This window comes from Phyllobates terribilis, unplaced genomic scaffold (assembly GCF_046119375.1).
Source record: "Phyllobates terribilis strain yellow unplaced genomic scaffold, ASM4611937v1 Scaffold_5__5_contigs__length_657084704, whole genome shotgun sequence".
NCBI classification, from domain to species: domain Eukaryota; kingdom Metazoa; phylum Chordata; class Amphibia; order Anura; family Dendrobatidae; genus Phyllobates; species Phyllobates terribilis.
In genome coordinates this window covers 617,344,194-617,368,374 of record NW_027362765.1, presented here as the reverse complement: position 1 = coordinate 617,368,374, position 24,181 = coordinate 617,344,194, and the positions used below count along the sequence as shown (strand labels likewise).

Sequence of the window (24,181 nt, the reverse complement as noted above, 5' to 3'; positions counted from 1 at the left end):
AAGGATAGGTAGAAACGCGTCGGGTGAATACTCATAGCCAACATTTTAAACATTTTAATCTCTCTATGCTCTACTACCCTGACTGAATGATTGGAGTAATCAACTACCAAGCTGGGTGAGGTCAATCCGTTGTCTTAAGGTTTGAACCCTTTACCCCTGAGGGTGGTTTGCACGTTAATGACAAGGCCAATTTTTACAATTCTGACCACTGTCACTTTATGAGGTAATTACTCTGGAACGCTTCAATGGATCCCCCTGATTCTGAGACTGTTTTTTCAAGACATATTGTACTTCATGATTGTGGTAAAATTTCTTCGATATCACTGGCGTTTATTTGTGAAAAAAATGGAAATTTGGCGAAAATGTTTAAAATTTTGCAATTTTCAAAATTTGAATTTTTATGCCCTTAAATCAGAGAGATATGTCACACAAAATAGTTAATCAATAACATTTCCCACATGTTTACTTTACATCAGCACAATTTTGGAACCAACATTTTTTTTGTTAGGGAGCTATAAGGTTTAAAAGTTGACCAGCGATTTCTAATTTTTCCAACAAAATTTACAAAACCATTTTTTTTGGGACCACATCACATTTGAAGTCACTTTGAGAGGTCTTTATGTCAGAAAATACCCAAAAGTAACACCATTCTAAAAACTGCCCCCCTCAAGGTGCTCAAAACCACATTCAAGAACATTATTAACCCTTCAGGTGCTTCACAGGAATTTTTGGAATGTGGAAGAAAAAAATGAACATTTAACTTTTTTCACAAAAATGTTACTTTAGACCCAATTTTTTTTATTTTCGCAGGGTTAACAAGAAAAAATGGACCCCAAAATTTGTTGTGCAATTTCCCCTGGGCACGCAGATACCCCATATGTGAGGAAAAACTACTGTTTGGGCGCACGGCAGGGCTCGGAAGGGAAGGAGCGCCATTTGACTTTTTGATTGAAAAATTTGCTTGAATAATTAGCGGACGCCATGTTGCATTTGGAGAGCCCCTGTGTGCCTAAACATTGGAGCTCCCCCACAAGTGACCCCATTTTGGAAACTAGACCCCCAAAGGCACCTATCTAGATGCATAGTGAGCACTTGGAACTGACGCGCCCCCTGGGCCAGTGTTGTTTGGGGGATTACCCGGAGCCGGATCAGATAGGGGGGGGTTGTAGTCTCCGAGTGGCGGTGACCCGGTCCGTGCCCAGGGTGTCAAGCTCAGTGTGTGGCAGTCCTTATAGATGTTACTAGATGTTCTTTTATGTCGACTACGCCACCCGTTGAATTGCGGTCAATACGGCCGCCGCTGCAGCAGGGTCCGCTGAGGCTGGTGATGTGTGTGCAGCTCAGGTAGTATAACCCCCAACGGGAGGGGTATAGCCTCAGGGGGTAAGGTGTAGAGGATGGTGGTTCTGGAGGTGCAGTGAGGATGGTAATGAGACTCAGAGTCGGGCTGTGCAGTTCAGGGTCTTTACTTACTGCTGTTATGCTGGTCACTCCGGCCTTGAGTGACCGCCCGAGCCGTGCTGCGTCCACCAGGTCCTGGACTCGGCCAACTCCCAAGTAATTCTGGAGCGTGATCCTGAGCTCCCTTTCTGACGTTCCTTCTCTCTGGCCTTCCCCACCAGGGATCCACCTAAGTCCGGCTCCCTCGGGCCTCTTGTTGGTAAACCCTTGTCTCTGGGTTTCCTGACCCTATTCCTGGTCTGCCTTCCGGGTGGATTTAGTGGGTGGTCGTGGCAGATCCTGCCCACGACCTCCGGTCTCTGGCTAAGGATTAGGGCCCTCCACCAGCTTGGGATCCGGTACCCTTGTGCCAACTCTTCACCCGCTGATCTAATCTTGGGTTCTTGGAGTTCTCTCTTCTCCCCCTCTGGGTCCTTCTTTCTCCTCTCTCTCTCTGGGCCTTGGAGCTGCTCTTCTCCTCTGCTCTCTTCCTCTGACTCACTCTACAAAAGACTGACAGACTGACTGACCCTGATCTAAGATGGTTCCCACCTTATATACTCCCTCTATGTGTGAGTTCAGGTGACCAGCACCCAATGAGCTCCTAGCACTACCCAGACTGCTCCCCCTATCTGCCCCTACACTACTGGGATGTTCCACCCCCCTCCCACTCCAGCCAGGGACAGACACTGTCGTACCTGCACATTTCTCTAGTGGGAGTACCATTGGTCTGTCCCCCGGAAATGGGATGTGTGTAGTGCATGCAGCCTACTGAGCTCAGTTCCACACTCCATCCTTACCCGGGAGTGGAATACCACACCTCTGGATTGAGGTGTAATACCCCTGTAGCAGCCGAATCCTCAGGGTGCTACATTCCCCCCTGGTAAATCACAGCACGTCCTCGGGCTGTTAAAGATAAAAACATCCAAAACATACAATTATTTTTCATAAACATCAACATATAAACATATAAAACATCATATATATATCAGCAATAAAACGTTTTCATAAATAACATTCTTGTAAACATTCCTGTCTCTGGTTCCTCCGGTCACGGTGCAACTTGTGACCGGGTAAAGTGCGACAGTCTCTTGAAGAAAAATGGTTTTCCCATAAAACCAGTTAGGAAGCGCAACTATATACAAAGGGGATATGGCCGCTCTCAGTCCTCGGCCAGCTATTAGGAACTAGGGACACACGGGCATCAGTTCACACTTTGTCCCAACGGGGAACATATTTTAAATAAGTAACAGTTCTTGGTACCCCGACGGGCAACTTTATACAGTCTCTCTCTACCGTACTTCAACGACGGCGTCCTCCTGCTCTTTCTTGTTGGTTGGTTTCAGTTTCAGACCCGTCCGGGCCCTCTTGCTCCTCCTCACACCGCAGCTCCTCCTCCGTCAGGCGATGCACATGGAGGGCGTAGGGTCCTTTGGCACACTTGTGCCGGGTGAAGGTGACCTCGTCCCCTACATACAGGTCACGACCTCTGTGTCCCTCCGGCAGATGGCTTTCTACGTCTCTGCGGGTCACAAAGACGTCGCCGGGGGTATGATGGTCTCTAATGAAGCCCCACCCATGCTGCATGTTGAATTTTATCACAGTCCCGGTGGAAGGGGGACCATGAGCTGCACGGGGATTCCTCCTGGTCCGGCTCTTCTGCTCCGCGCTCCTTATCTGTGCTTGCTGTTCCCGGACCCGCCTCTCTCTCCGCTCCTTCTCGAAGACCTCGAGCTGCTGGCGGCAGCACTCTGCACGCTCCGCTGCGGCCGCCCGAGTCTCCTGAGTGAACCCCATGAGGTCTTCTCCGGTGGGGTCCCACTCAAACTGTGCCTCCTCCAGCGGGGGTGAGGTCCTCTTTACAGGCTTCGGAGCCGGAATCAGGGGCTCGCACATGGGCCTTGCTCTCTGGAGTTCCAGCTGAATGTACTCCTGGGGCCATACAAAGGGCTGCCCATCCGGGCACGTATGCTGGGCAAATAGATTTTCACCCAGGTGCGGCACTCTAGATGTTGAGGGCGCGTTGATGGTAGCGGCGCCCGGGTTGACCAGGCCTTGCGACCAGGCTTGGGGCACCCTAAAGGCAAAGGGCACCGTAAGAACGGCGGCGCCCTGGGTTACTCGGCCCTGCGACCAGGCCGGTGGCTCCGCGGAGGTAGGGGGCGCTGTTGGAATTGCGGCGCCCGGGGGTACTAGGCCTTGCGACCAGGCTGATGGTATTTCCTGCTTGGCCACGCTCGAGGTCGAGGCGTGTGACGTCACAGGGGTCGCGGCCGCGGTTTCCGGTTGAGGCCTAGTCGGCGGCGGTGACGATGCAGCGACGGGCACGGCAGGGCGAACTTCGGGCTCTGCGAGGGGGAGCTGGGGCAGGCACGCGGTTTCCCGGCTCGGGGTAGAGACGTCCCCTTTACCTGCCTCCGTCCGTTCAGCTCCCTTCTCGGCGCCGTCTCCGGCCTTCAGTCCTCCTGCACCATCCTCAGAGGCGGTCTGTCTCCTCGTCTCGGGTGGCGTGCTCCGCTGTCGGGTTTCGGTCTGCTGGGCCATCTCTCGGCTCCACTCCGCCAACGTCTCTCGCTGTACCCGGGCCATCCTCCGTGCGAGGCTCTCCAGCGCAGTCTGTGCACACTCCCGGTCTCGGGGGAGCTGTGCCAGGACCTCCACTAGGCCTAGTGGGGTCGTTGCTTGCAGCAGGCTCCTGACCACTGGGTCGGTGCTGCCTGACTCTCCCTCCATCTCCGGCTAGGCTCTCTCTGGACTCCTCTCCAGACTTCTTGTCTCCGGGTGCGCTCTCTCCAGACTCCTCCAGGCGACACCCATCTTTGCTCTCTTGTTCTGTCTCCGCCCACATTTAGGGTGGTCCCGGGGCAACTTTGTGATTGTCAGTTCCAGGGGCAGTTCTCTTACGCTGATGGACACTTCCAGCATCACAGTCTCTGTTGGTGGGCGCGGTTTCCGCTTTTGGCGCCATTCTTCGACCTGGCCCACGATGGGAGGTGGCCTTTTGCCACCCTCTGGCACGCCCATAATGGCGTCCGCTCTTCCAAGGCGGGAAATCTTTGGAAATGGCGGGAATCGTCTCCCAGTGGCGGGAAACTCCATGGATGGCGGGAAAAAGCTGCAAAAGGCGGACAACCGGCGGGAAACGACCTGTGATGGGGTCCGTTGGCGGGGACCCTCCGGAACCGGCGGGAGACTTCTTTTTAAGGTAACGGTGAACTTTTCTTCAGGCACGCAGTACCCGGTTGTTGCGGGCACGTAATCCTGCCGACTACGCCAAAGTTGATGCGCCCCCTGGGCCAGTGTTGTTTGGGGGATTACCCGGAGCCAGATCAGATAGGGGGGGGGTTGTAGTCTCCGAGTGGCGGTGACCCGGTCCGTGCCCAGGGTGTCAAGCTCAGTGTGTGGCAGTCCTTATAGATGTTACTAGATGTTCTTTTATGTCGACTACGCCACCCGTTGAATTGCGGTCAATACGGCCGCCGCTGCAGCAGGGTCCGCTGAGGCTGGTGATGTGTGTGCAGCTCAGGTAGTATAACCCCCAACGGGAGGGGTATAGCCTCAGGGGGTCAGGTGTAGAGGATGGTGGTTGTGGAGGTGCAGTGAGGATGGTAATGAGACTCAGAGTCGGGCTGTGCAGTTCAGGGTCTTTACTTACTGCTGTTATGCTGGTCACTCCGGCCTTGAGTGACCGCCCGAGCCGTGCTGCGTCCACCAGGTCCTGGACTCGGCCAACTCCCAAGTAATTCTGGAGCGTGATCCTGAGCTCCCTTTCTGACATTCCTTCTCTCTGGCCTTCCCCACCAGGGATCCACCTAAGTCCGGCTCCCTCGGGCCTCTTGTTGGTAAACCCTTGTCTCTGGGTTCCCTGACCCTATTCCTGGTCTGCCTTCCGGGTGGATTTAGTGGGTGGTCGTGGCAGATCCTGCCCACGACCTCCGGTCTCTGGCTAAGGATTAGGGCCCTCCACCAGCTTGGGATCCGGTACCCTTGTGCCAACTCTTCACCCGCTGATCTAATCTTGGGTTCTTGGAGTTCTCTCTTCTCCCCCTCTGGGTCCTTCTTTCTCCTCTCTCTCTCTGGGCCTTGGAGCTGCTCTTCTCCTCTGCTCTCTTCCTCTGACTCACTCTACAAAAGACTGACAGACTGACTGACCCTGATCTAAGATGGTTCCCACCTTATATACTCCCTCTATGTGTGAGCTCAGGTGACCAGCACCCAATGAGCTCCTAGCACTACCCAGACTGCTCCCCCTATCTGCCCCTACACTACTGGGATGTTCCACCCCCCTCCCACTCCAGCCAGGGACAGACACTGTCGTACCTGCACATTTCTCTAGTGGGAGTACCATTGGTCTGTCCCCCGGAAATGGGATGTGTGTAGTGCATGCAGCCTACTGAGCTCAGTTCCACACTCCATCCTTACCCGGGAGTGGAATACCACACCTCTGGATTGAGGTGTAATACCCCTGTAGCAGCCGAATCCTCAGGGTGCTACAGAACCCCTAGGTGCTTCACAAATTAATCCGTAAAAATAAAAAAGTGTTTTTTTTCCCACTTTTTCATTTTTACGCCCCTTAAAAGAAATGAAGGACTCATCCACGCAGATGTCCCTTTGAGGCACGTATACTTCACCAAACTTGTTGTTGAAGTACTCGATGACCGGCCGAACTTTGAAAAGACGATCAAAGTTCAGGTCATCGCGTGCAGGACACCTTGCATTATCTTGGTAATGCAAGAACTTGTGGATGGCCTCAAAACGTGTCCGGGTCATGACCATTCGGAACACTGGAGTGTTATATAAAACGTCAACACTCCAGTATTGCCGAACCTCTGTTTTTTTCAGGATCCCCATATGAAGGATCAGGCCCCAAAACTTCATCATTTCTTCTGCGTCTACAGGAGACCAGTTAGAAAATGATGAAGAGTGGTTTTGTTCCAAAAATTGATGAGCATACAAAAAAGTTTGGCCCACCATGAGGTTTATAAAATCCTCATAGAAAAAGACTTTGAAAAAGTCTATTTCTGTGAGGCCGGTGGTGTCAAACTTGATTCCTGATTCCGCCACAAAATCAGGAATCAGTGGCTCAAAATTTTCGGGGGGCAAGGTCCATAAGGGATCAGTAGTGGGGGCGCTGGAACATCTTCTCTCCTGCGACGACTGCGGGGCGGTCCAGCAGCACCTGAGGAGGAAGAGGAGGAGGAAGAGGAGGACGATGAGGCGTCGGAAAATTAAAGAAATGTGGGATCCTCGCCCTCGCTGTCAGTCTCAGTGTTGGAGGCAACAATAGCGTATGCCTCCTCCGCTGAATAGCCAGTTTGGGATGATGACATTGATCGCACCAATCAGAGATGGCTGGGGCCTGGGCACGCACCACAGGGGGTCACAGGGAGGTGACAGGCAGGTCACAAGCCGGTCACCGCCCTGTGACCGCCCTGTCACCTGTGTTCAGGTACTCTGATTGGAGCGATCGATGTCATCATCGATCGCTCCAATCAGAGCTGGCTGGGGGCTGGCTGGGGGATCTATGACATCACAGGGGGTCATGGCGAGGTGACAGACAGGTCATAAGCCGGTCACCGCCCCGTGACCGTCCTGCTACTGCGTGGTCCCGCTGTGATCGGTGCGATCGATTTGATCGGCGATCGCACCGATCCTAGCAGTTTGGGGAGAGGGCTGGAGTTACTAGGCAACAGCCTAGGAGCACCGATCCTAGGCTGCACATCACTGTTTCCGGCAATCTGATTGCCGGAAACAGTGAGAAATGCTGTGATTGGCTGTTCAGAATTGAACAGCCAATCACAGTGATCGTGGGTGTGAAGGGGCGGCGACACCCCCCGAGATGCCGGCGCCATCTACCCTAAGGTAAGATGGCACTGGAATTTTAATGCTATCACCGCGACTTCGGTCGCGGTGCCGCATTAAAGATAGGGCGTATAAATACGTATCTGGTCCATAAGACCCAGGGCACAGATACGTATTAATACGCCCTATGTCGTAAAGGAGTTAAACACTATACACTATTATATGGTATGTTGAAACCAACTATGAATATTGTCATTGTTATAGCATCCCATGATTGATGTTTGAAAGATCGTGACTGGCATAGAAATAACTGTATTTACTCTGTGGATGACTTGACCAAAGCTACAGCATTATTTCTTAATCGACAACCACAGCAATATTTCTCTATCTGATTACTCAGTGATAGACTGTGATTAACTACATTCACTTTGCTGATGACACAGATAAGATCATACTTATTCTGTTTTATTACTCTGTCACAGTTCTTTCATACTTCCCTGTCTGGCTTACCGATGACAGACTGTGATGGATATTTGAGATATTTATATCTTTGATTGATCTTACACCCACAAACGGTGTAGTACTGGTTTTATTTTTAAAGCGTTTATATACTGTATGTATCTTCTTGATGTTCGTCTGTGAGGAGACCATTTTAGTTGTTATATATTAAAGGTTAAGTTTTAGATCCCATTCTTGCTGGCATTCCTTATAATAATGCCCCTGAGCAGTCCTGTGACGGCACATAAGAGCATGTTAGCAAATAACTTGGCACTCAGTTTGTGAATTAATTTAAATAATTTTTATAATTTTTAACCACAGTCCGTAAATTGTACGTACAGACGTTTCGGTCTATATCAGACCTTCATCATACGTCTGTATGTACAATTTTTGAACTGTGAATAAAAATTATTTAAATTAATTCACAAACTGAGTGCCAAGTTTTTTGCTAACATTATTAATGGAATTTGACCCTACTTGAGCCCCCTTTCCAGTGGTGCCATGGTTTACCCTATTATGGCATATAGGCGCAGTCACAGGTCATACCTCCAAACTTTTAATACATGGAAAGGAATATGTGTTGCCGGACTTAGTTATTTTGCCACTACTGAAGCCCCTTAGTGTTCTATCACACTATGGTACCCCTTCAATGCCCCCATAGAGTATGATGCCCCCCAAAAAAATCATCCATACAGAATGATGTTCCCACATTCTTCCACCTACCCAGCATGATGCCCCCACAAACCTCATACAATAAGATGGTCACTCCAGCTCCCCACACATTATGATGGTCACAACAGCCCCTCACACATTATGATTGCCACCACTGACTCCCACACAGTTTAATGTTAACCACAGCTTCCACACAGTTTAATGGTCACTCCACAGCATGATGCTATCTTCAGCCCCCAACACAGTATGATGGTACCCCACACAATATAATGTTTACCCCAACCACAGCCCCCCCACAGTATGATGGTCCCCCCACAGCCCTCCACATAGTAAGATGATCCCAACAGCCCCAATACATTGATAGTCACTAGTGCCCCACACACGGTATGATGGTCCCCCCACAGCATGGTGGTCTCCATAACCATCCACAATTTGATAATTCCTCCACAGAAGGTGATGGTCCCACCACAGTCCCTCACACAGTATGATGGTCTCCACAGCTCCCTCACACAGTATGATGATTCAACCACACAGTAATATGATTCCACTACAGTATGAAGGTCCCCCACAGCATGATGTTTTCCACAGCCCGACACAAAGTATGATGGTTCCACCACAGTCCACTACACAATATGATGGTTTCCACAGCCCCCCCACACAGTATTACGGTTCCCCCACATTGTTCCACACAGATTGATGGTCCCCAAACATAGTATGATGGTCCCACTACAGCTCCAATACAGCGGGATGGACAACCCACTGTCGCCCATATACTATAATGGTCACCCACAGCCCCAATACAGTATGATTGTCCCCCCACAGCCCTGCATATAGTATCATGGTCCCCCACAGTCCCTATATAGTATGATGGTCCCCCTCACAGCCCCAATACAGTATGATGGTCCCACACAGCCCCATATATTAAGAGGGTCCCCCTTGCAGCCCCAATAGAGTATGATGGTCCCCACAGCACCCATACAGTATGAGGGTCCCACAGACAGCCCCAATACAGTATGACTGTCCCTCATAGCCACCATATAATATGAGGGTCCCTCTCACATGCCCAATACTGTACGATGGTACCCCACAGTTCCCATGTAATATGAGAGTCCGCCTCAAAGCCCCAATACAGTATGATGGTCCCCCACAGTCCCCATATAGTATAAAAGTCCCCCTCACAGCCCCAATACAGTATGATGGTCCCACACAGCCCCATATATTAAGAGGGTCCCCCTTGCAGCCCCAATAGAGTATGATGGTCCCCACAGCACCCATACAGTATGAGGGTCCCACAGACAGCCCCAATACAGTATGACTGTCCCTCATAGCCACCATATAATATGAGGGTCCCTCTCACATGCCCAATACTGTACGATGGTACCCCACAGTTCCCATATAATATGAGGGTCCCCCTTAAAGCCCCAATAGATCATGATGGTCCTCTACAGCCCCCATATATTATTATGAACCCCTTTACAGCCCCCATATAGTATAATATTACCCCACACAGCCAAAATACTGTATGATGACCCCCACAGTATTATGGACACCACAGCTCACCAGAACTCACACAAAAAAAAACTTTATGCTCAACTAATCCAGCCTCCACATCTACTGCAGCTGCTACATCTTGTTCTATCGTGTCTTGCAGTGGATATGCACATGCCCTGGTCCGTTTGATTTTCTTGCGTTCCACGTTAAGCTTTGCAAGTAGCCTGGCATGCTCCCATGTGTTATATATCCTAGGCCTATATAAGGCCTTCCAAGACACACACCTGTGTCTTGGTTTTGCTCTAAGATTTGCTAGTAACTCTCTTAGTTGTCTGTGTACAATTGAAGTACACAGTCATCAGGATGTCTCCTGGCTTTCTGTAGTTTCCCATCCATGAGCTACTTGTCTGCGGTTTCCAGTAAACTTTCTACCTGTCAGAAGAGGACGTCACCTACTTGTCTGCGGTTTCCAGTAACCTTGCTACCCGTCAGTGGAGGACCTCACCTGCTTGCATGCAGTTTCCAGTATTGCTACTTATTTGCCTGCAGTTTCCAGTATCGCAACCGGACTGCAGTTCCCAGGACATCTTCCTTGCTGTCTGGGGCTACCAAGTTGTTCAGACTGTCTAGTTTCTCTGGACTTCTGTGTGCTACCTGTTCCTGGTCTTGTAGGACCTCTTCTATTTGTCTGCCTGTGGTTTTCAGCGCATCCTCCTGGGTATGTGCAGATTCCATGGTATTAGACTTTCTTGTTACTCCAGAATTTTGTCTGCTACCTGTCTGTGATCTCCTTGACGTTCCCCGCCTGACAGTGGTTTCCAGCATCCCGTCTGCTTGCGTGTGGTCAACAGGAACGTTTCCTACTTGCCTGTGGTTTCCAGAGTGCGAGGATTCCACCCCTATGACTAAACGAGCAGGTATGATATAAGTATATAAAATGCTACATACTCATGATGACTCATAACCCAATTTTAATGAAAAAAGAGTGTTACAATGCAATGGGGGCAGTTTACATAGTAGATAGGACATGACAGGAGGTTCCCTTTAAACTCTAAGGCGAAAGGATAGTGGAGGAAGGAAGAGCAGACAGAATCACTAACACAGGCAGAAAAATGGATCCATGCTGCAGCTTCTAGCAAGTAATTTACCTTACCCAGAACTGGACAGAAATCCAAAGCAATCAATACTGCTGTATACCAGTCCACATGCTGCTTATAAATGTGTTACAGAGAAAGAAGATCAGGAACCCATATTTCTGTGTTTTCTATGCATGAAAAACATTATAGTAGCTAGTCTCCACACACTAAGTCAGAGAGAACACAAAATTGGAGATAGCGCTTGCAGAGAGTAAACAAGTTATATAACAGCCAAAAATAGTGTTATTCCTCATTAGCACACAATTCACACATATTCTATAAAGTTACCTGAAATGACAAGTACACTTTTACAACTAAAATGAAAAGCAGCAAAAAGTTTAAATGGACACTTCCGTCAATATTTTTTTTAATATTAATCCCTTCTTGCTACAGCCATTTGAGACGCTAGCCACTACTCATGGACTAGCCGTGAGGCAGAGTGGTCAAGAGGTCTAAGGTCAAAAGCCAGGAAGGTACGTCAAAGACAAAGGGATAAGGGGTTGTACAAATGGGTAGTCAAAAAGCAAATCCAAGGTCCGGCAACAAAAGATCAGAATATCAGAGCACAGAGTAAATACATCACTGAGCTGAGGCTACAATTGACAATGATCTAACATTGCCAGCCAGTTAAACAGCCTGGCAATTATCCAGAAAGGAAAACAGCCCTACATGTTTCTGCTATCCATAGGGCGGGCGGCTGAGCTGTCACTCACAGCCTGACACGCCCTTGCTATTTAAAGGGTGGCTGATCGGTCACTCACAGCATCCCTAGGACACAGCGAATGGCGGGATCGTGACATTACCCTGTCTTCTAGGGGGCCAACAGACCAACTGGTTTTCCAGGAAACCGAAGTTGGAAGGCCCTGACCAGATGATTGGCCTTCACGGAATGAGCCGTAACCCAGGATCTCTTTTTGGGTCCGTATCACCTCTAATGAAAAAGATATTGGAGGGAATTTCGGACCCTTCGAGAATCCACAATCCTTTGCACCTCGTACTCTAACCTTCTATCAACGGAAACTGTAGGAAGTGGAGATGAGGGATCCAAACAGAAGAGATAACAACAGAGGACTTGTGAAAAACATTCGGAATATGAAGTGAGGGAGGAAGTTTCAATCTAAAGACAACTGAGATGCTTACCTCCAGAATCTCATACGGGCCAATAAATTTAGGACCCAACTTCAACGAAGGTACCTTCAGCTTAATATTTTTTTTTTATGATAACTAAACCTTATCACCTAGCCTGAATATGGGACCCGCCTAACGTTTCCTATCAGCCTTCCATTTTTGGAGAAGCTGAGCCACCCCAATATTCTTTTGGACCTCCCTCCAGACATCACAAAGTTTCTATATGGCCACCTGTACTCAAGGACACCCAGAGCTCAGCCTAGAAAATTCACCAAAATGGGAATGAAAACCTTAATTACAAAAAAAGTGAGGTTCCAGTAGACTGATTGATCTGACTGTTATAGGCGAACTCAGCAAGAGGTAAATTTGAGGACCAGTCCTCCTGCTGAGATGCAACAAAACACCTTAAAATTTGTTCCAACAACTGATTAGTCCTTTCTGTCTGACCATTGGTTTCAGAGTGGTAGGCAGAGGAAAATTACAAATCAATCCCCAATTTTCTATAAAATGCTTTCCAGAATTTGGGGACAAATTGAACCGCCCTATCAGATACAATGTTCAGAGGGATTCCATGCAGCCTCCCCACATGATTGATAAACAACATGGAAAGTATTTCAGCAATTGGTAGCCCCAATAAAGAAACAAAATGGGCTTGTTTACTGAATTGGTCAACCACCACCTAAATAACAGTCCATGGTCTTTCTGGAATTGATAATGGAGCCAATTCCCCGGCCAGCCGGTTATGACAGACTTTAGCGCATGCGCAAACATCACAAACAGAAACAAAATCTCCAATATCAATATATATTGATGGCCACCAAAAAAAGCCTTGCAATGGCTTTTGCGTAGCTGTGACTCCAGGGTGACCACTCAAGACAGAATCATGAAACTCTTGTAACAGACGCAATCTTAGGTACACCATTACAAATAATTTGGTCCTAGGAGTAGTGGGAGGAGCCCATGACTGGACTCTATGTATCTCTGCTTCCAACTCCGAGGATAGCATGGAAACCACAATGCATTGGGGAAGAATGGAGGATGGAGGTTCAGGAGGAGAAACGGAGTCAAGGCTGCGTGGTAATGCATCTACCCTCACATTCTTGGACCCCGGTCTGAACATAATAAAAAAATGTAATCCTGAGAAAAAGAGGGACCATCTAGCTTGTATTGGTGTCAACTGTTTAGCTTATTTAATGTAAGCTAATTTTTTATGAACCGTCACCACCGTGACTTGATGTACTGCTCCCTCCAAAAAATGTCGCCATTGTTCAAAACCTAATTTGACAGCAAGAAGCTCGCAATTCCCAACATCATAATTTCTCTCAGCAGATGAAAATTTCCTAGAGAAAAATGCACATGGCCATAAGTTGGTCATAGTTTTGGAACTTTTAGATAATACAGCCCCAAACCTTGACCTTTGAAACATCCACCTCCACAATGAACCGACTCTGGAGATCAGGTTCGATTAAAACAGGAGTAGACATGAAACACTCTTTCAATTTATCAAAAGCCCCGATAGCCCCAATTGCATCTGGTGACCAAACTTTAAGATCCAGCCCCTAATGTGTGAGATCAGAAAGAGGTTTAACGATCTGGGAAAAAACCCTAATAGATGTCCTATAGTAACTGGCAAATCCTAAAAAACGTTGTAACGCTTTATGGTCACGGGGTTGAACCCAATCAATTATGGCCTGTACCTTCCCAGGATCCATTTTAAACCCTTCAGCCAATACAATGAACCCCAAGAACGATATTTCTTGAACAAAAAAGTACATTTCTCCAAGTTTTTGTAAAACAAAAAGGACAGGTTTATAGCGTGAATCTAGTTCAGGCGAGAAAATAAGAATAACATCAAGATATACCACAATAAACTATCCAATACAATCAAAAATATATCACTCATAATGCAAAACCTACAAACGACAAAAAATATCTCATACCCTATCATCATTATATATAAATGTAAAGCAAAGTTGCATATGAAATATAGGGTACTTAGTGAACTATTTTTGATCAAAAAAAGTATACAAGCCGTCCCACCAGCGACAAGGTGACCCTAAATTGGGACGGTCCTACACTGTCTATATTAAAAACCTTACTGTATATCAAAGTTGAAGTAATGCATATAAAAGGGTAGACAAATAGAACCGGGTCCCAATATCAGACCACCTAAGCCCGTGGGAAGCTACATATATACTAACCAGCTCAACAAGGGGGATGCCACACCCCTAATTTGCACAGAATGCAAACAAGACAAAAAAACAAGCAATGTGAACTGAGGTCTAAGATGGTACACATGCAAGAAATAAGAGCATGTTCACACTAGCAAAAAGATGCAAAACCTACAAAAGACAAAAAATATCTCATACTCTATCATCATTATATATAAAAGTAAAGCAAAGTTGCATATGAAATATAGGGTACTTAGTGAACTATTTTTGATCAAAAAAAGTATACAAGCCGTCCCACCAGCGACAAGGTGACCCTAAATTGGGACGGTCCTACACTGTCTATATTAAAAACCTCACTGTATATCAAAGTTGAAGTAATGCATATAAAAGGGTAGACAAATAGAACCGGGTCCCAATATCAGACCAACTAAGCCCGTGGGAAGCTACATATATACTAACCAGCTCAACAAGGGGGATGCCACACCCCTAATTTGCACAGAATGCAAACAAGACAAAAAACCAAGCAATGTGAACTGAGGTCTAAGATGGTACACATGCAAGAAATAAGAGCATGTTCACACTAGCAAAAAGATGCAAAACCTACAAAAAATATCTCATACCCTATCATCATTATATATATGTAAAGCAAAGTTGCATATGAAATATAGGGTATTTAGTGAACTATTTTTGATCAAAAAAAGTATACAAGCCGTCCCACCAGTGACAAGGTGACCCTAAATTGGGACGGTCCTACACTGTCTATATTAAAAACCTTACTGTATATCAAAGTTGAAGTAATGCATATAAAAGGGTAGACAAATAGAACCGGGTCCCAATATCAGACCACCTAAGCCCGTGGGAAGCTACATATATACTAACCAGCTCAACAAGGGGGAAGCCACACCCCTAATTTGCACAGAATGCAAACAAGACAAAAAAACAAGCAATGTGAACTGAGGTCTAAGATGGTACACATGCAAGAAATAAGAGCATGTTCACAGTAGCAAAAAGATGCAAAACCTACAAAAGACAAAAAATATCTCATACCCTATCATCATTATATATAAATGTAAAGCAAAGTTGCATATGAAATATAGGGTACTTAGTGAACTATTTTTGATCAAAAAAAGTATACAAGCTGTCCCACCAGCGACAAGGTGACCCTAAATTGGGATGGTCCTACACTGTCTATATTAAAAACCTTACTGTATATCAAAGTTGAAGTAATGCATATAAAAGGGTAGACAAATAGAACCGGGTCCCAATATCAGACCACCTAAGCCCGTGGGAAGCTACATATATACTAACCAGCTCAACAAGGGGGATGCCACACCCCTAATTTGCACAGAATGCAAACAAGACAAAAAACCAAGCAATGTGAACTGAGGTCTAAGATGGTACACATGCAAGAAATAAGAGCATATTCACACTAGCAAAAAGATGCAAAACCTACAAAAGACAAACTGCTGGTGCATTTGTTAACCCAAAAAGCATGACAAGATTTTCAAATAGACCCTCCGACATTAAAAACCCCATTTTCCACTCCTCACCCTGCTGGAAACCTATCAAATTATAAGCCCCTCTAAGGTCAAGTTTAGAAAACCATTTAGCCCACATAAGCGGATTATATAGGTCAGGGATGAGTGGAAGTGGGTAAGTATTCTTAACCGTAATTTTGTTTACTTCACGAAAATCGGAAGGACGGAGACCACCATCTTTCTTTTTAACAAAGAAAAACCTAACAGCCACAGGCAAGTAAGAAGGACAGATATGACCCTTCCGTAAACTTTCATTTACATAGTCTTTCATGGCAGTACGTTCAGGTCCCGACAAATTGAGCAGGCGAGCTTTCAGTAATTTGGCATTAGGGACAAGATTTATAGCACAATCATAAGGTCGATGGGGAGATAATATCTCTGCCTCTTTCTCTGAAAACACATCTCCGGATTCTTTCAGGTACCCCGGCAGACCCTCCAGACTAGCGGAACAAATTTGTATAAAACTAACACAATTTTTATGACAATTGGGGCTCCACTTAACAACATCCTTCCAGATTATGTATATGTAGCCATGGAAACCCCAATACCAACCCAGCAGACAAATTCCAACACAAAGCATGAGATGGACTCAGAATGAAGTGTTCCCACTCTAAGTGTAAACTCCACTGTTACCAGCTAGACAAGGTTCTGGAGTAACGGTGTCCTATCAATGGTAAAAATTTTAATGGGTCTGTCCAACCTAACTGTCCCTATTACTAATTTCTGAACCAGTCCTGATTTCATGAAGTTGGTGGCAGACCCTCAGTAAATGCGAGCTAACATTGGTATCAACTGATTCTTAGAAAATACATTTAGAAGTAGCTTATCTGAGGAGTAAAAGGGTACATGGAAGTCTGAGTGACCTCAACAATCACCCAGACTTAGGCTTTTCTCGACAGCCTGTGCGCCTGAGAGCTTATTGAGAAGTTCTTAAGAATATGTCCAGCGTGACCACAGTAGAAGCAGACTGCGAGATCGCACCGCCATCTTCTCTCACTGGTCCGAGAACTGGTAGCTCCAACCTACATTGGTTCTGCTTTACATAAGTCGACCAATTCGGCAATAATGGCCGAAACCTACTGTCGCTCTTCACGTTTCTCCCGAATCCTGCGATCCATCCGAATGGCCTGGATCATAACCTCTCCAAAGGGAAAAGTATGCAAAGCCAGTGTATCAGACACGCTTCTGTGGAATTGGACCATTGCTAGAACTCAACTATAGTCCTCTGCAGAGCGGACCCCGTGTCAGTTCATAATCTTTGCCTCTGCGACCTGGATCCTCTCAGGTTTATCATATGTCAACCTTCAGGTGTCAAAGAAGGCATCAACAGAAGGCTGTTCTGGAGCTTGTGAGGACAAGGAAAATGCCCAAATCTGAGGGGCCCCTCATAGTAGGTGTAACGGGTCTGGGAGGTGGAACCTCAGAGCAACTATACAAAGGGCAGTCCTTGTAAGGAAGCGGGTGGCTCCCAGGGAAGGCGGGCAGGTAGTCACGGCCAGTGACAGGGACAGTCTCTGGGTAGAGGGGCAGGTAGTCACGGCAAGTGACAGGGACAGTCTCTGGGTAGAAGGGCAGGAGGTCACGGCAAGTGACGGGGACAGTCTCTTGACAGGCGGATGGTCACGGCAAGTGACAGCAGGGTAAGAGTCTCTAGACAGGCAGGTGGTCACGGCAAGTGACAGCAGGATAAGAGTCTCTAGACAGGCAGGTGGTCACGGCAAGTGACAGCAGGATAAGAGTCTCTAGACAGGCAGGTGGTCACGGCAAGTGACGGCAGAGCCTCCAGGTAGGCTAGCAGGCAGGTAGCAGGTGAGCGCTCCCAGGTGAGCGGGCAAGAGTCTCTGGACTGGCAGGTGGTCACGGCAAGTGACGGCAGAGCCTCCAGGTAGGCTAGCAGGCAGGTAGCAGGTGAGCGCTCCCAGGTGAGCGGGCAAAAGTCTCTGGACAGGCACGTGGTCACTGCAAGTGACGGCAGAGCCTCCAGGTAGGCTAGCAGGCAGGTAGCAGGTGAGCGCTCCCAGGTGAGCAGGCAATAGTCTCTGAACGGGCAGGTGGTCACGGCAAGTGACGGCAGAGCCTCCAGGTAGGCTAGCAGGCAGGTAGCAGGTGAGCGCTCCCAGGTGAGCGGGCAAAAGTCTCTGGACTGGCAGGTGGTCACGGCAAGTGACGGCAGAGCCTCCAGGTAGGCTAGCAGGCAGGTAGCAGGTGAGCGCTCCCAGGTGAGCAGGCAATAGTCTCTGGACGGGCAGGTGGTCACGGCAAGTGACGGCAGAGCCTCCAGGTAGGCTAGCAGGCAGGTAGCAGGTGAGCGCTCCCAGGTGAGCAGGCAAGAGTCTCTGGACGGGCAGGTGGTCACGGCAAGTGACGGCAGAGCCTCCAGGTAGGCTAGCAGGCAGGTAGCAGGTGAGCGCTCCCAGGTGAGCGGGCGGGCAGATCCATAGACAGACTGACAGGTGTTGGAAGGCAGACTGTCGGACCGCAGGAATGCAAGCAGATAGACAGAAATCAGGTAGGAATCAAGCAGAGATCTGGCAGGTAACTTGGAAAGTGCTTGACAACTAGGTCACACTGTATAAATCCATGCAAACAGCATGGATTTATATAGTGTGACCGTAAAAATTAAAACAAATAAAGCTATGCTCACCCCCGAGGCCCTGGCGTGGCTGCAGCGCTGCTTCCTGTCTGGTTCCCGGCTGCCGGCATATCGCGAGACAGAGCGGTGAAGGGCCTGCGGTCACATGACTGTGACGTCACCGCAGGTCCTCAAGTGATGCCGGCTTTCAGAGAGAAGACGCCGGACAGGTGAGTATAACTTTATTTGTTATTTTATTCTTTTTTTACAGGTACAATGGTACCCAGGTCTGGATGAGAGTCTCCTCTCCTCCAGAACTGGGTACCATCCGCACATAGAGACGCATAGAAGTCGCTTGTAAAAATGTACAGTCGCGGTTTCTATGCGTCTCAATGCAAGTCAATGGCGGGAGTTCCGCTGCGCTTCCGCAAAATTGACATGCTGCGGATTTTTGTACGCAGCATAAACGCTGCGGAAAAATCCACAGCATGTGCATAGAACATGCGGAATCCCCTTGGGGACCATGGGGTGCGGATTACCTAGCGTTTAACAAGCGTTTCCACTGCGGAAATTCCGCAGCATAAACGCTTGAAAAACGCTATGTGGGCACGCAGCCTTAATCCATGCCGTTTGCATGGATTTATATAGTGTGACCTAGTTGTCAAGCACTTTCCAAGTGATGCTATCGCCTGGAAAGTGCTTGTCAATCTGCATGCGGAAACGCATGTGGATCCGCATGTATTCTGCAGGAAAACGCATGCACAATCTGCATGCGTTTTTTCTGCCAGGGAGATGCAGAAATGCTGCAGAAATTTTCTGCTTCATTTCTGCATCGTGGGCACATAGCCTATAACTGAGAAGTGTGACGTAACGTGACGGGAACACGCAATCTGTGACGTCCGCAAAAGGGAACCGCCCCTAAACACAAACCAACCAATGACAGAACAGAACTCACGCCCCTTTGTTACGGCGCACGCACGGCTCTGTGACGTACTCAGTGGGAAGGAAGAGGAACCGGTTGCGCTTGGTGATCAGAGATGGTGGCCGTGATGATCCCGCAGGCCTGCTCGCAGTGTGACGCTGGGGAGAGAAGCTGAGCCCGGCGACTGCGATGGCCTTCACGGTGAGCAGACGGAACATCGTGCCCGCTTTATCGTGCGTGTCACTGCCTGGAAAAAGAGCGGAGCCTGACTGGCCGTGTAGGCAGCGTGCGCGCTGCTGGCCGGGGCCGTGCACTGGCTCAGTCATGGCAGGCTGCTCACTGCGAGGTCTGCTCTCCAGACGGGAAAGACCACAGTGAAAGCTGTCACATCTCCCCGGCCACGGGGGTCCCGGACTCTGCATTCTATATCCGCCCTGTAGGGGGAGTGCCAGACACCACCGCTATGAGTGCAGGGCTGGCATCAACCGCTGCTGACTGTCCTGTACATGGGGCCATTGCCCTGACTGACAGCACCGCGTACTCTACTGACTGACAGCACCGCGTACTCTACCGACTGACAGCACCGCGTACTCTACCGACTGACGGCACCGCGTACTCTACCGACTGACGGCACCGCGTACTCTACCGACTGACGGCACCGCGTACTCTACCGACTGACGGCACCGCGTACTCTACCGACTGACGGCACCGCGTACTCTACCGACTGACGGCACCGCGTCCCCTACCGACTGACGGCACCGCGTCCCCTGCCGACTGACGGCACCGCGTCCCCTGCCGACTGACGGCACCGCGTCCCCTGCCGACTGACGGCACCGCGTCCCCTGCCGACTGACGGCACCGCGTCCCCTGCCGACTGACGGCACCGCGTCCCCTGCCGACTGACGGCACCGCGTCCCCTGCCGACTGACGGCACCGCGTCCCCTGCCGACTGACGGCACCGCGTACTCTACCGACTGACGGCACCGCGTCCCCTACCGACTGACGGCACCGCGTCCCCTGCCGACTGACGGCACCGCGTCCCCTGCCGACTGACGGCACCGCGTCCCCTGCCGACTGACGGCACCGCGTCCCCTGCCGACTGACGGCACCGCGTCCCCTGCCGACTGACGGCACCGCGTCCCCTGCCGGCACCGCGTCCCCTGCCGACTGACCTGTAAGTGGGGCCATTGCCTTGCCTTGACTGACGGCACCGCGTGCTCATCATTGTGGCAGGTAGTGATGGCTGTAGTAGGCTCCTGCCTGGACATTACTGCCATCATTTATTTGACTGTGATTGACAGCGATTATTTCACTGCCTGACTGACCTTAGTCGGTGCGGATCCATGAGGTTTTGCACATACTGCGGACACTAGCCAGACCTACCTGTGGGGCGATTGAGTTCATAAGTTTGCAGTAACATATGAGGTATTACTGATAAACCCGTTCACAGTGGCCCCCGAGGTGGGTATGGGTTTTTGTCACATGTGGCAGCACATCGTGGGACTTTACCCTTAGGAACAGACTTGCATGTACCGAATTCTAAAACTCGGCATCTTCTCTGAAGAATTACTGTAGTTGTTTTTCTTTATAAATTCACCAACACCTGATTATTTCATTGTCTGCGCTACATGTAAAGAATTCCATTCTTTAAGGAAGAATTTGGAGCAGATCTGTTTCAAAATCCTCCAGAAATAAACTTTGTAAACCTAGCCATTCATTCTGTGCATCATGTAATCAGCTAGAACTAGTACCACTTCTGCCTTCTGTAATAACTTATCATCTCGTACACTATTCTCATCAGTGACCAAATAGATTATCAGTTTACAGTCAGGAGTCTGAATGGTCATCATCTTTATTGTAGCTGGCTAACTGGAGCTGTGTAGCCATCATCATTACTATGATAGGAGTTTGTTTCTACCTTTTGGAAAAGGTTACATTAGACTCATTATGCAGCATGGTCTGGTGACTGAAATGGTGACCTCCATTAGATAACATGGTACTTCTCAGCAATGGTCATAAGATCACATAACTTAACGGAGGAGAAAATAGCCTTCATTTTATAGATTTTTTAAGTAGTCTGGGACCCTTGCCATTGGAATGGTCATGTCTGTGGAGCTGAAAGAAATGGCCAGAGTGCTGTACTCTAGTCCGTGAATGGAGAAGCAATGGGCATGCTCTTCCTTCTAACTCCTCCTCCCTGACATTGAGTAGTGAGAAGGAATGGTGGATTCCCCATCATCTCTAGATTGTTAGTAGTAGCTGTGCTGTGAGTGACTCCAAAAGCTGTAATCCTTACAGGTGGCTGAATATCTGTCATACGTGTCAAACTCTGTCCTGTGGGCGAAATCTGGCCCTCAGGGTGATTTTATTTGGCCCGTGACACCAGAACCACCACCTCTATGTGGGCCCCATTATACTGTATGGAGGACTATGTGGGCCCCATTATACTGTATGGAGGACTATGTGGGCCCCATTATACTGTATGGAGGACTATGTGGGCCCCATTATACTGTATGGAGGACTATGTGGGCCCCATTATACTGTATGGAGGACTATGTGGGCCCCATTATACTGTATGGAGGACTATGTGGGCCCCATTATACTGTATGGAGGACTATGTGGGCCCCATTATACTGTATGGAGGACTATGTGGGCCCCATTATACTGTATGGAGGACTATGTGGGCCCCATTATACTGTATGGAGGACTATGTGGGCCCCATTATACTGTATGGAGGACTATGTGGGCCCCATTATACTGTATGGAGGACTATGTGGGCCCCATTATACTGTATGGAGGACTATGTGGGCCCCATTATACTGTATGGAGGACTATGTGGGCCCCATTATACTGTATGGAGGACTATGTGGGCCCCATTATACTGTATGGAGGACTATGTGGGCCCCATTATACTGTATGGAGGACTATGTGGGCCCCATTATACTGTGTGGAGGACTATGTGGGCCCCATTATACTGTGTGGAGGACTATGTGGGCCCCATTATACTGTGTGGAGGACTATGTGGGCCCCATTATACTGTGTGGAGGACTATGTGGGCCCCATTATACTGTGTGGAGGACTATGTGGGCCCCATTATACTGTGTGGAGGACTATGTGGGCCCCATTATACTGTGTGGAGGACTATGTGGGCCCCATTATACTGTGTGGAGGACTATGTGGGCCCCATTATACTGTGTGGAGGACTATGTGGGCCCCATTATACTGTGTGGAGGACTATGTGGGCCCCATTATACTGTGTGGAGGACTATGTGGGCCCCATTATACTGTGTGGAGGACTATGTGGGCCCCATTATACTGTGTGGAGGACTATGTGGGCCCCATTATACTGTGTGGAGGACTATGTGGGCCCCATTATACTGTGTGGAGGACTATGTGGGCCCCATTATACTGTGTGGAGGACTATGTGGGCCCCATTATACTGTGTGGAGGACTATGTGGGCCCCATTATACTGTGTGGAGGACTATGTGGGCCCCATTATACTGTGTGGAGGACTATGTGGGCCCCATTATACTGTGTGGAGGACTATGTGGGCCCCATTATACTGTGTGGAGGACTATGTGGGCCCCATTATACTGTGTGGAGGACTATGTGGGCCCCATTATACTGTGTGGAGGACTATGTGGGCCCCATTATACTGTGTGGAGGACTATGTGGGCCCCATTATACTGTGTGGAGGACTATGTGGGCCCCATTATACTGTGTGGAGGACTATGTGGGCCCCATTATACTGTGTGGAGGACTATGTGGGCCCCATTATACTGTGTGGAGGACTATGTGGGCCCCATTATACTGTGTGGAGGACTATGTGGGCCCCATTATACTGTGTGGAGGACTATGTGGGCCCCATTATACTGTGTGGAGGACTATGTGGGCCCCATTATACTGTGTGGAGGACTGTGTGGGCCCCATTATACTGTGTGGAGGACTGTGTGGGCCCCATTATACTGTGTGGAGGACTGTGTGGGCCCCATTATACTGTGTGGAGGACTGTGTGGGCCCCATTATACTGTGTGGAGGACTGTGTGGGCCCCATTATACTGTGTGGAGGACTGTGTGGGCCCCATTATACTGTGTGGAGGACTGTGTGGGCCCCATTATACTGTGTGGAGGACTGTGTGGGCCCCATTATACTGTGTGGAGGACTGTGTGGGCCCCATTATACTGTGTGGAGGACTGTGTGGGCCCCATTATACTGTGTGGAGGACTGTGTGGGCCCCATTATACTGTGTGGAGGACTGTGTGGGCCCCATTATACTGTGTGGAGGACTGTGTGGGCCCCATTATACTGTGTGGAGGACTGTGTGGGCCCCATTATACTGTGTGGAGGACTGTGTGGGCCCCATTATACTGTGTGGAGGACTGTGTGGGCCCCATTATACTGTGTGGAGGACTGTGTGGGCCCCATTATACTGTGTGGAGGACTGTGTGGGCCCCATTATACTGTGTGGAGGACTGTGTGGGCCCCATTATACTGTGTGGAGGACTGTGTGGGCCCCATTATACTGTGTGGAGGACTGTGTGGGCCCCATTATACTGTGTGGAGGACTGTGTGGGCCCCATTATACTGTGTGGAGGACTGTGTGGGCCCCATTATACTGTGTGGAGGACTGTGTGGGCCCCATTATACTGTGTGGAGGACTGTGTGGGCCCCATTATACTGTGTGGAGGACTGTGTGGGCCCCATTATACTGTGTGGAGGACTGTGTGGGCCCCATTATACTGTGTGGAGGACTGTGTGGGCCCCATTATACTGTGTGGAGGACTGTGTGGGCCCCATTATACTGTGTGG

The 24,181-nt window shown here is 49.0% G+C and overlaps 2 protein-coding genes across 2 annotated transcripts in view; both read left to right on the top strand.

Moving 5' to 3' along the window:
• The window catches only part of LOC141271672 (uncharacterized), a 39,940-nt gene extending 28,445 nt beyond the window's left edge, over window positions 1-11,495 (top strand). The window contains exon 4 of the mRNA XM_073681710.1: window positions 11,433-11,495. Coding sequence (XP_073537811.1) covers window positions 11,433-11,495 — 63 coding nt within the window. The remainder of the gene's footprint in view (window positions 1-11,432) is intronic.
• A 7,952-nt stretch (window positions 11,496-19,447) lies between these two features.
• LOC141273763 (protein ELYS-like) overlaps window positions 19,448-24,181 on the top strand; it is a 112,975-nt gene continuing 108,241 nt past the window's right edge. Inside the window, exon 1 of the mRNA XM_073686101.1 lies at window positions 19,448-19,571. Within this exon, the coding sequence (XP_073542202.1) occupies window positions 19,560-19,571 (12 nt within the window). The 5' untranslated portion in view covers window positions 19,448-19,559. The remainder of the gene's footprint in view (window positions 19,572-24,181) is intronic.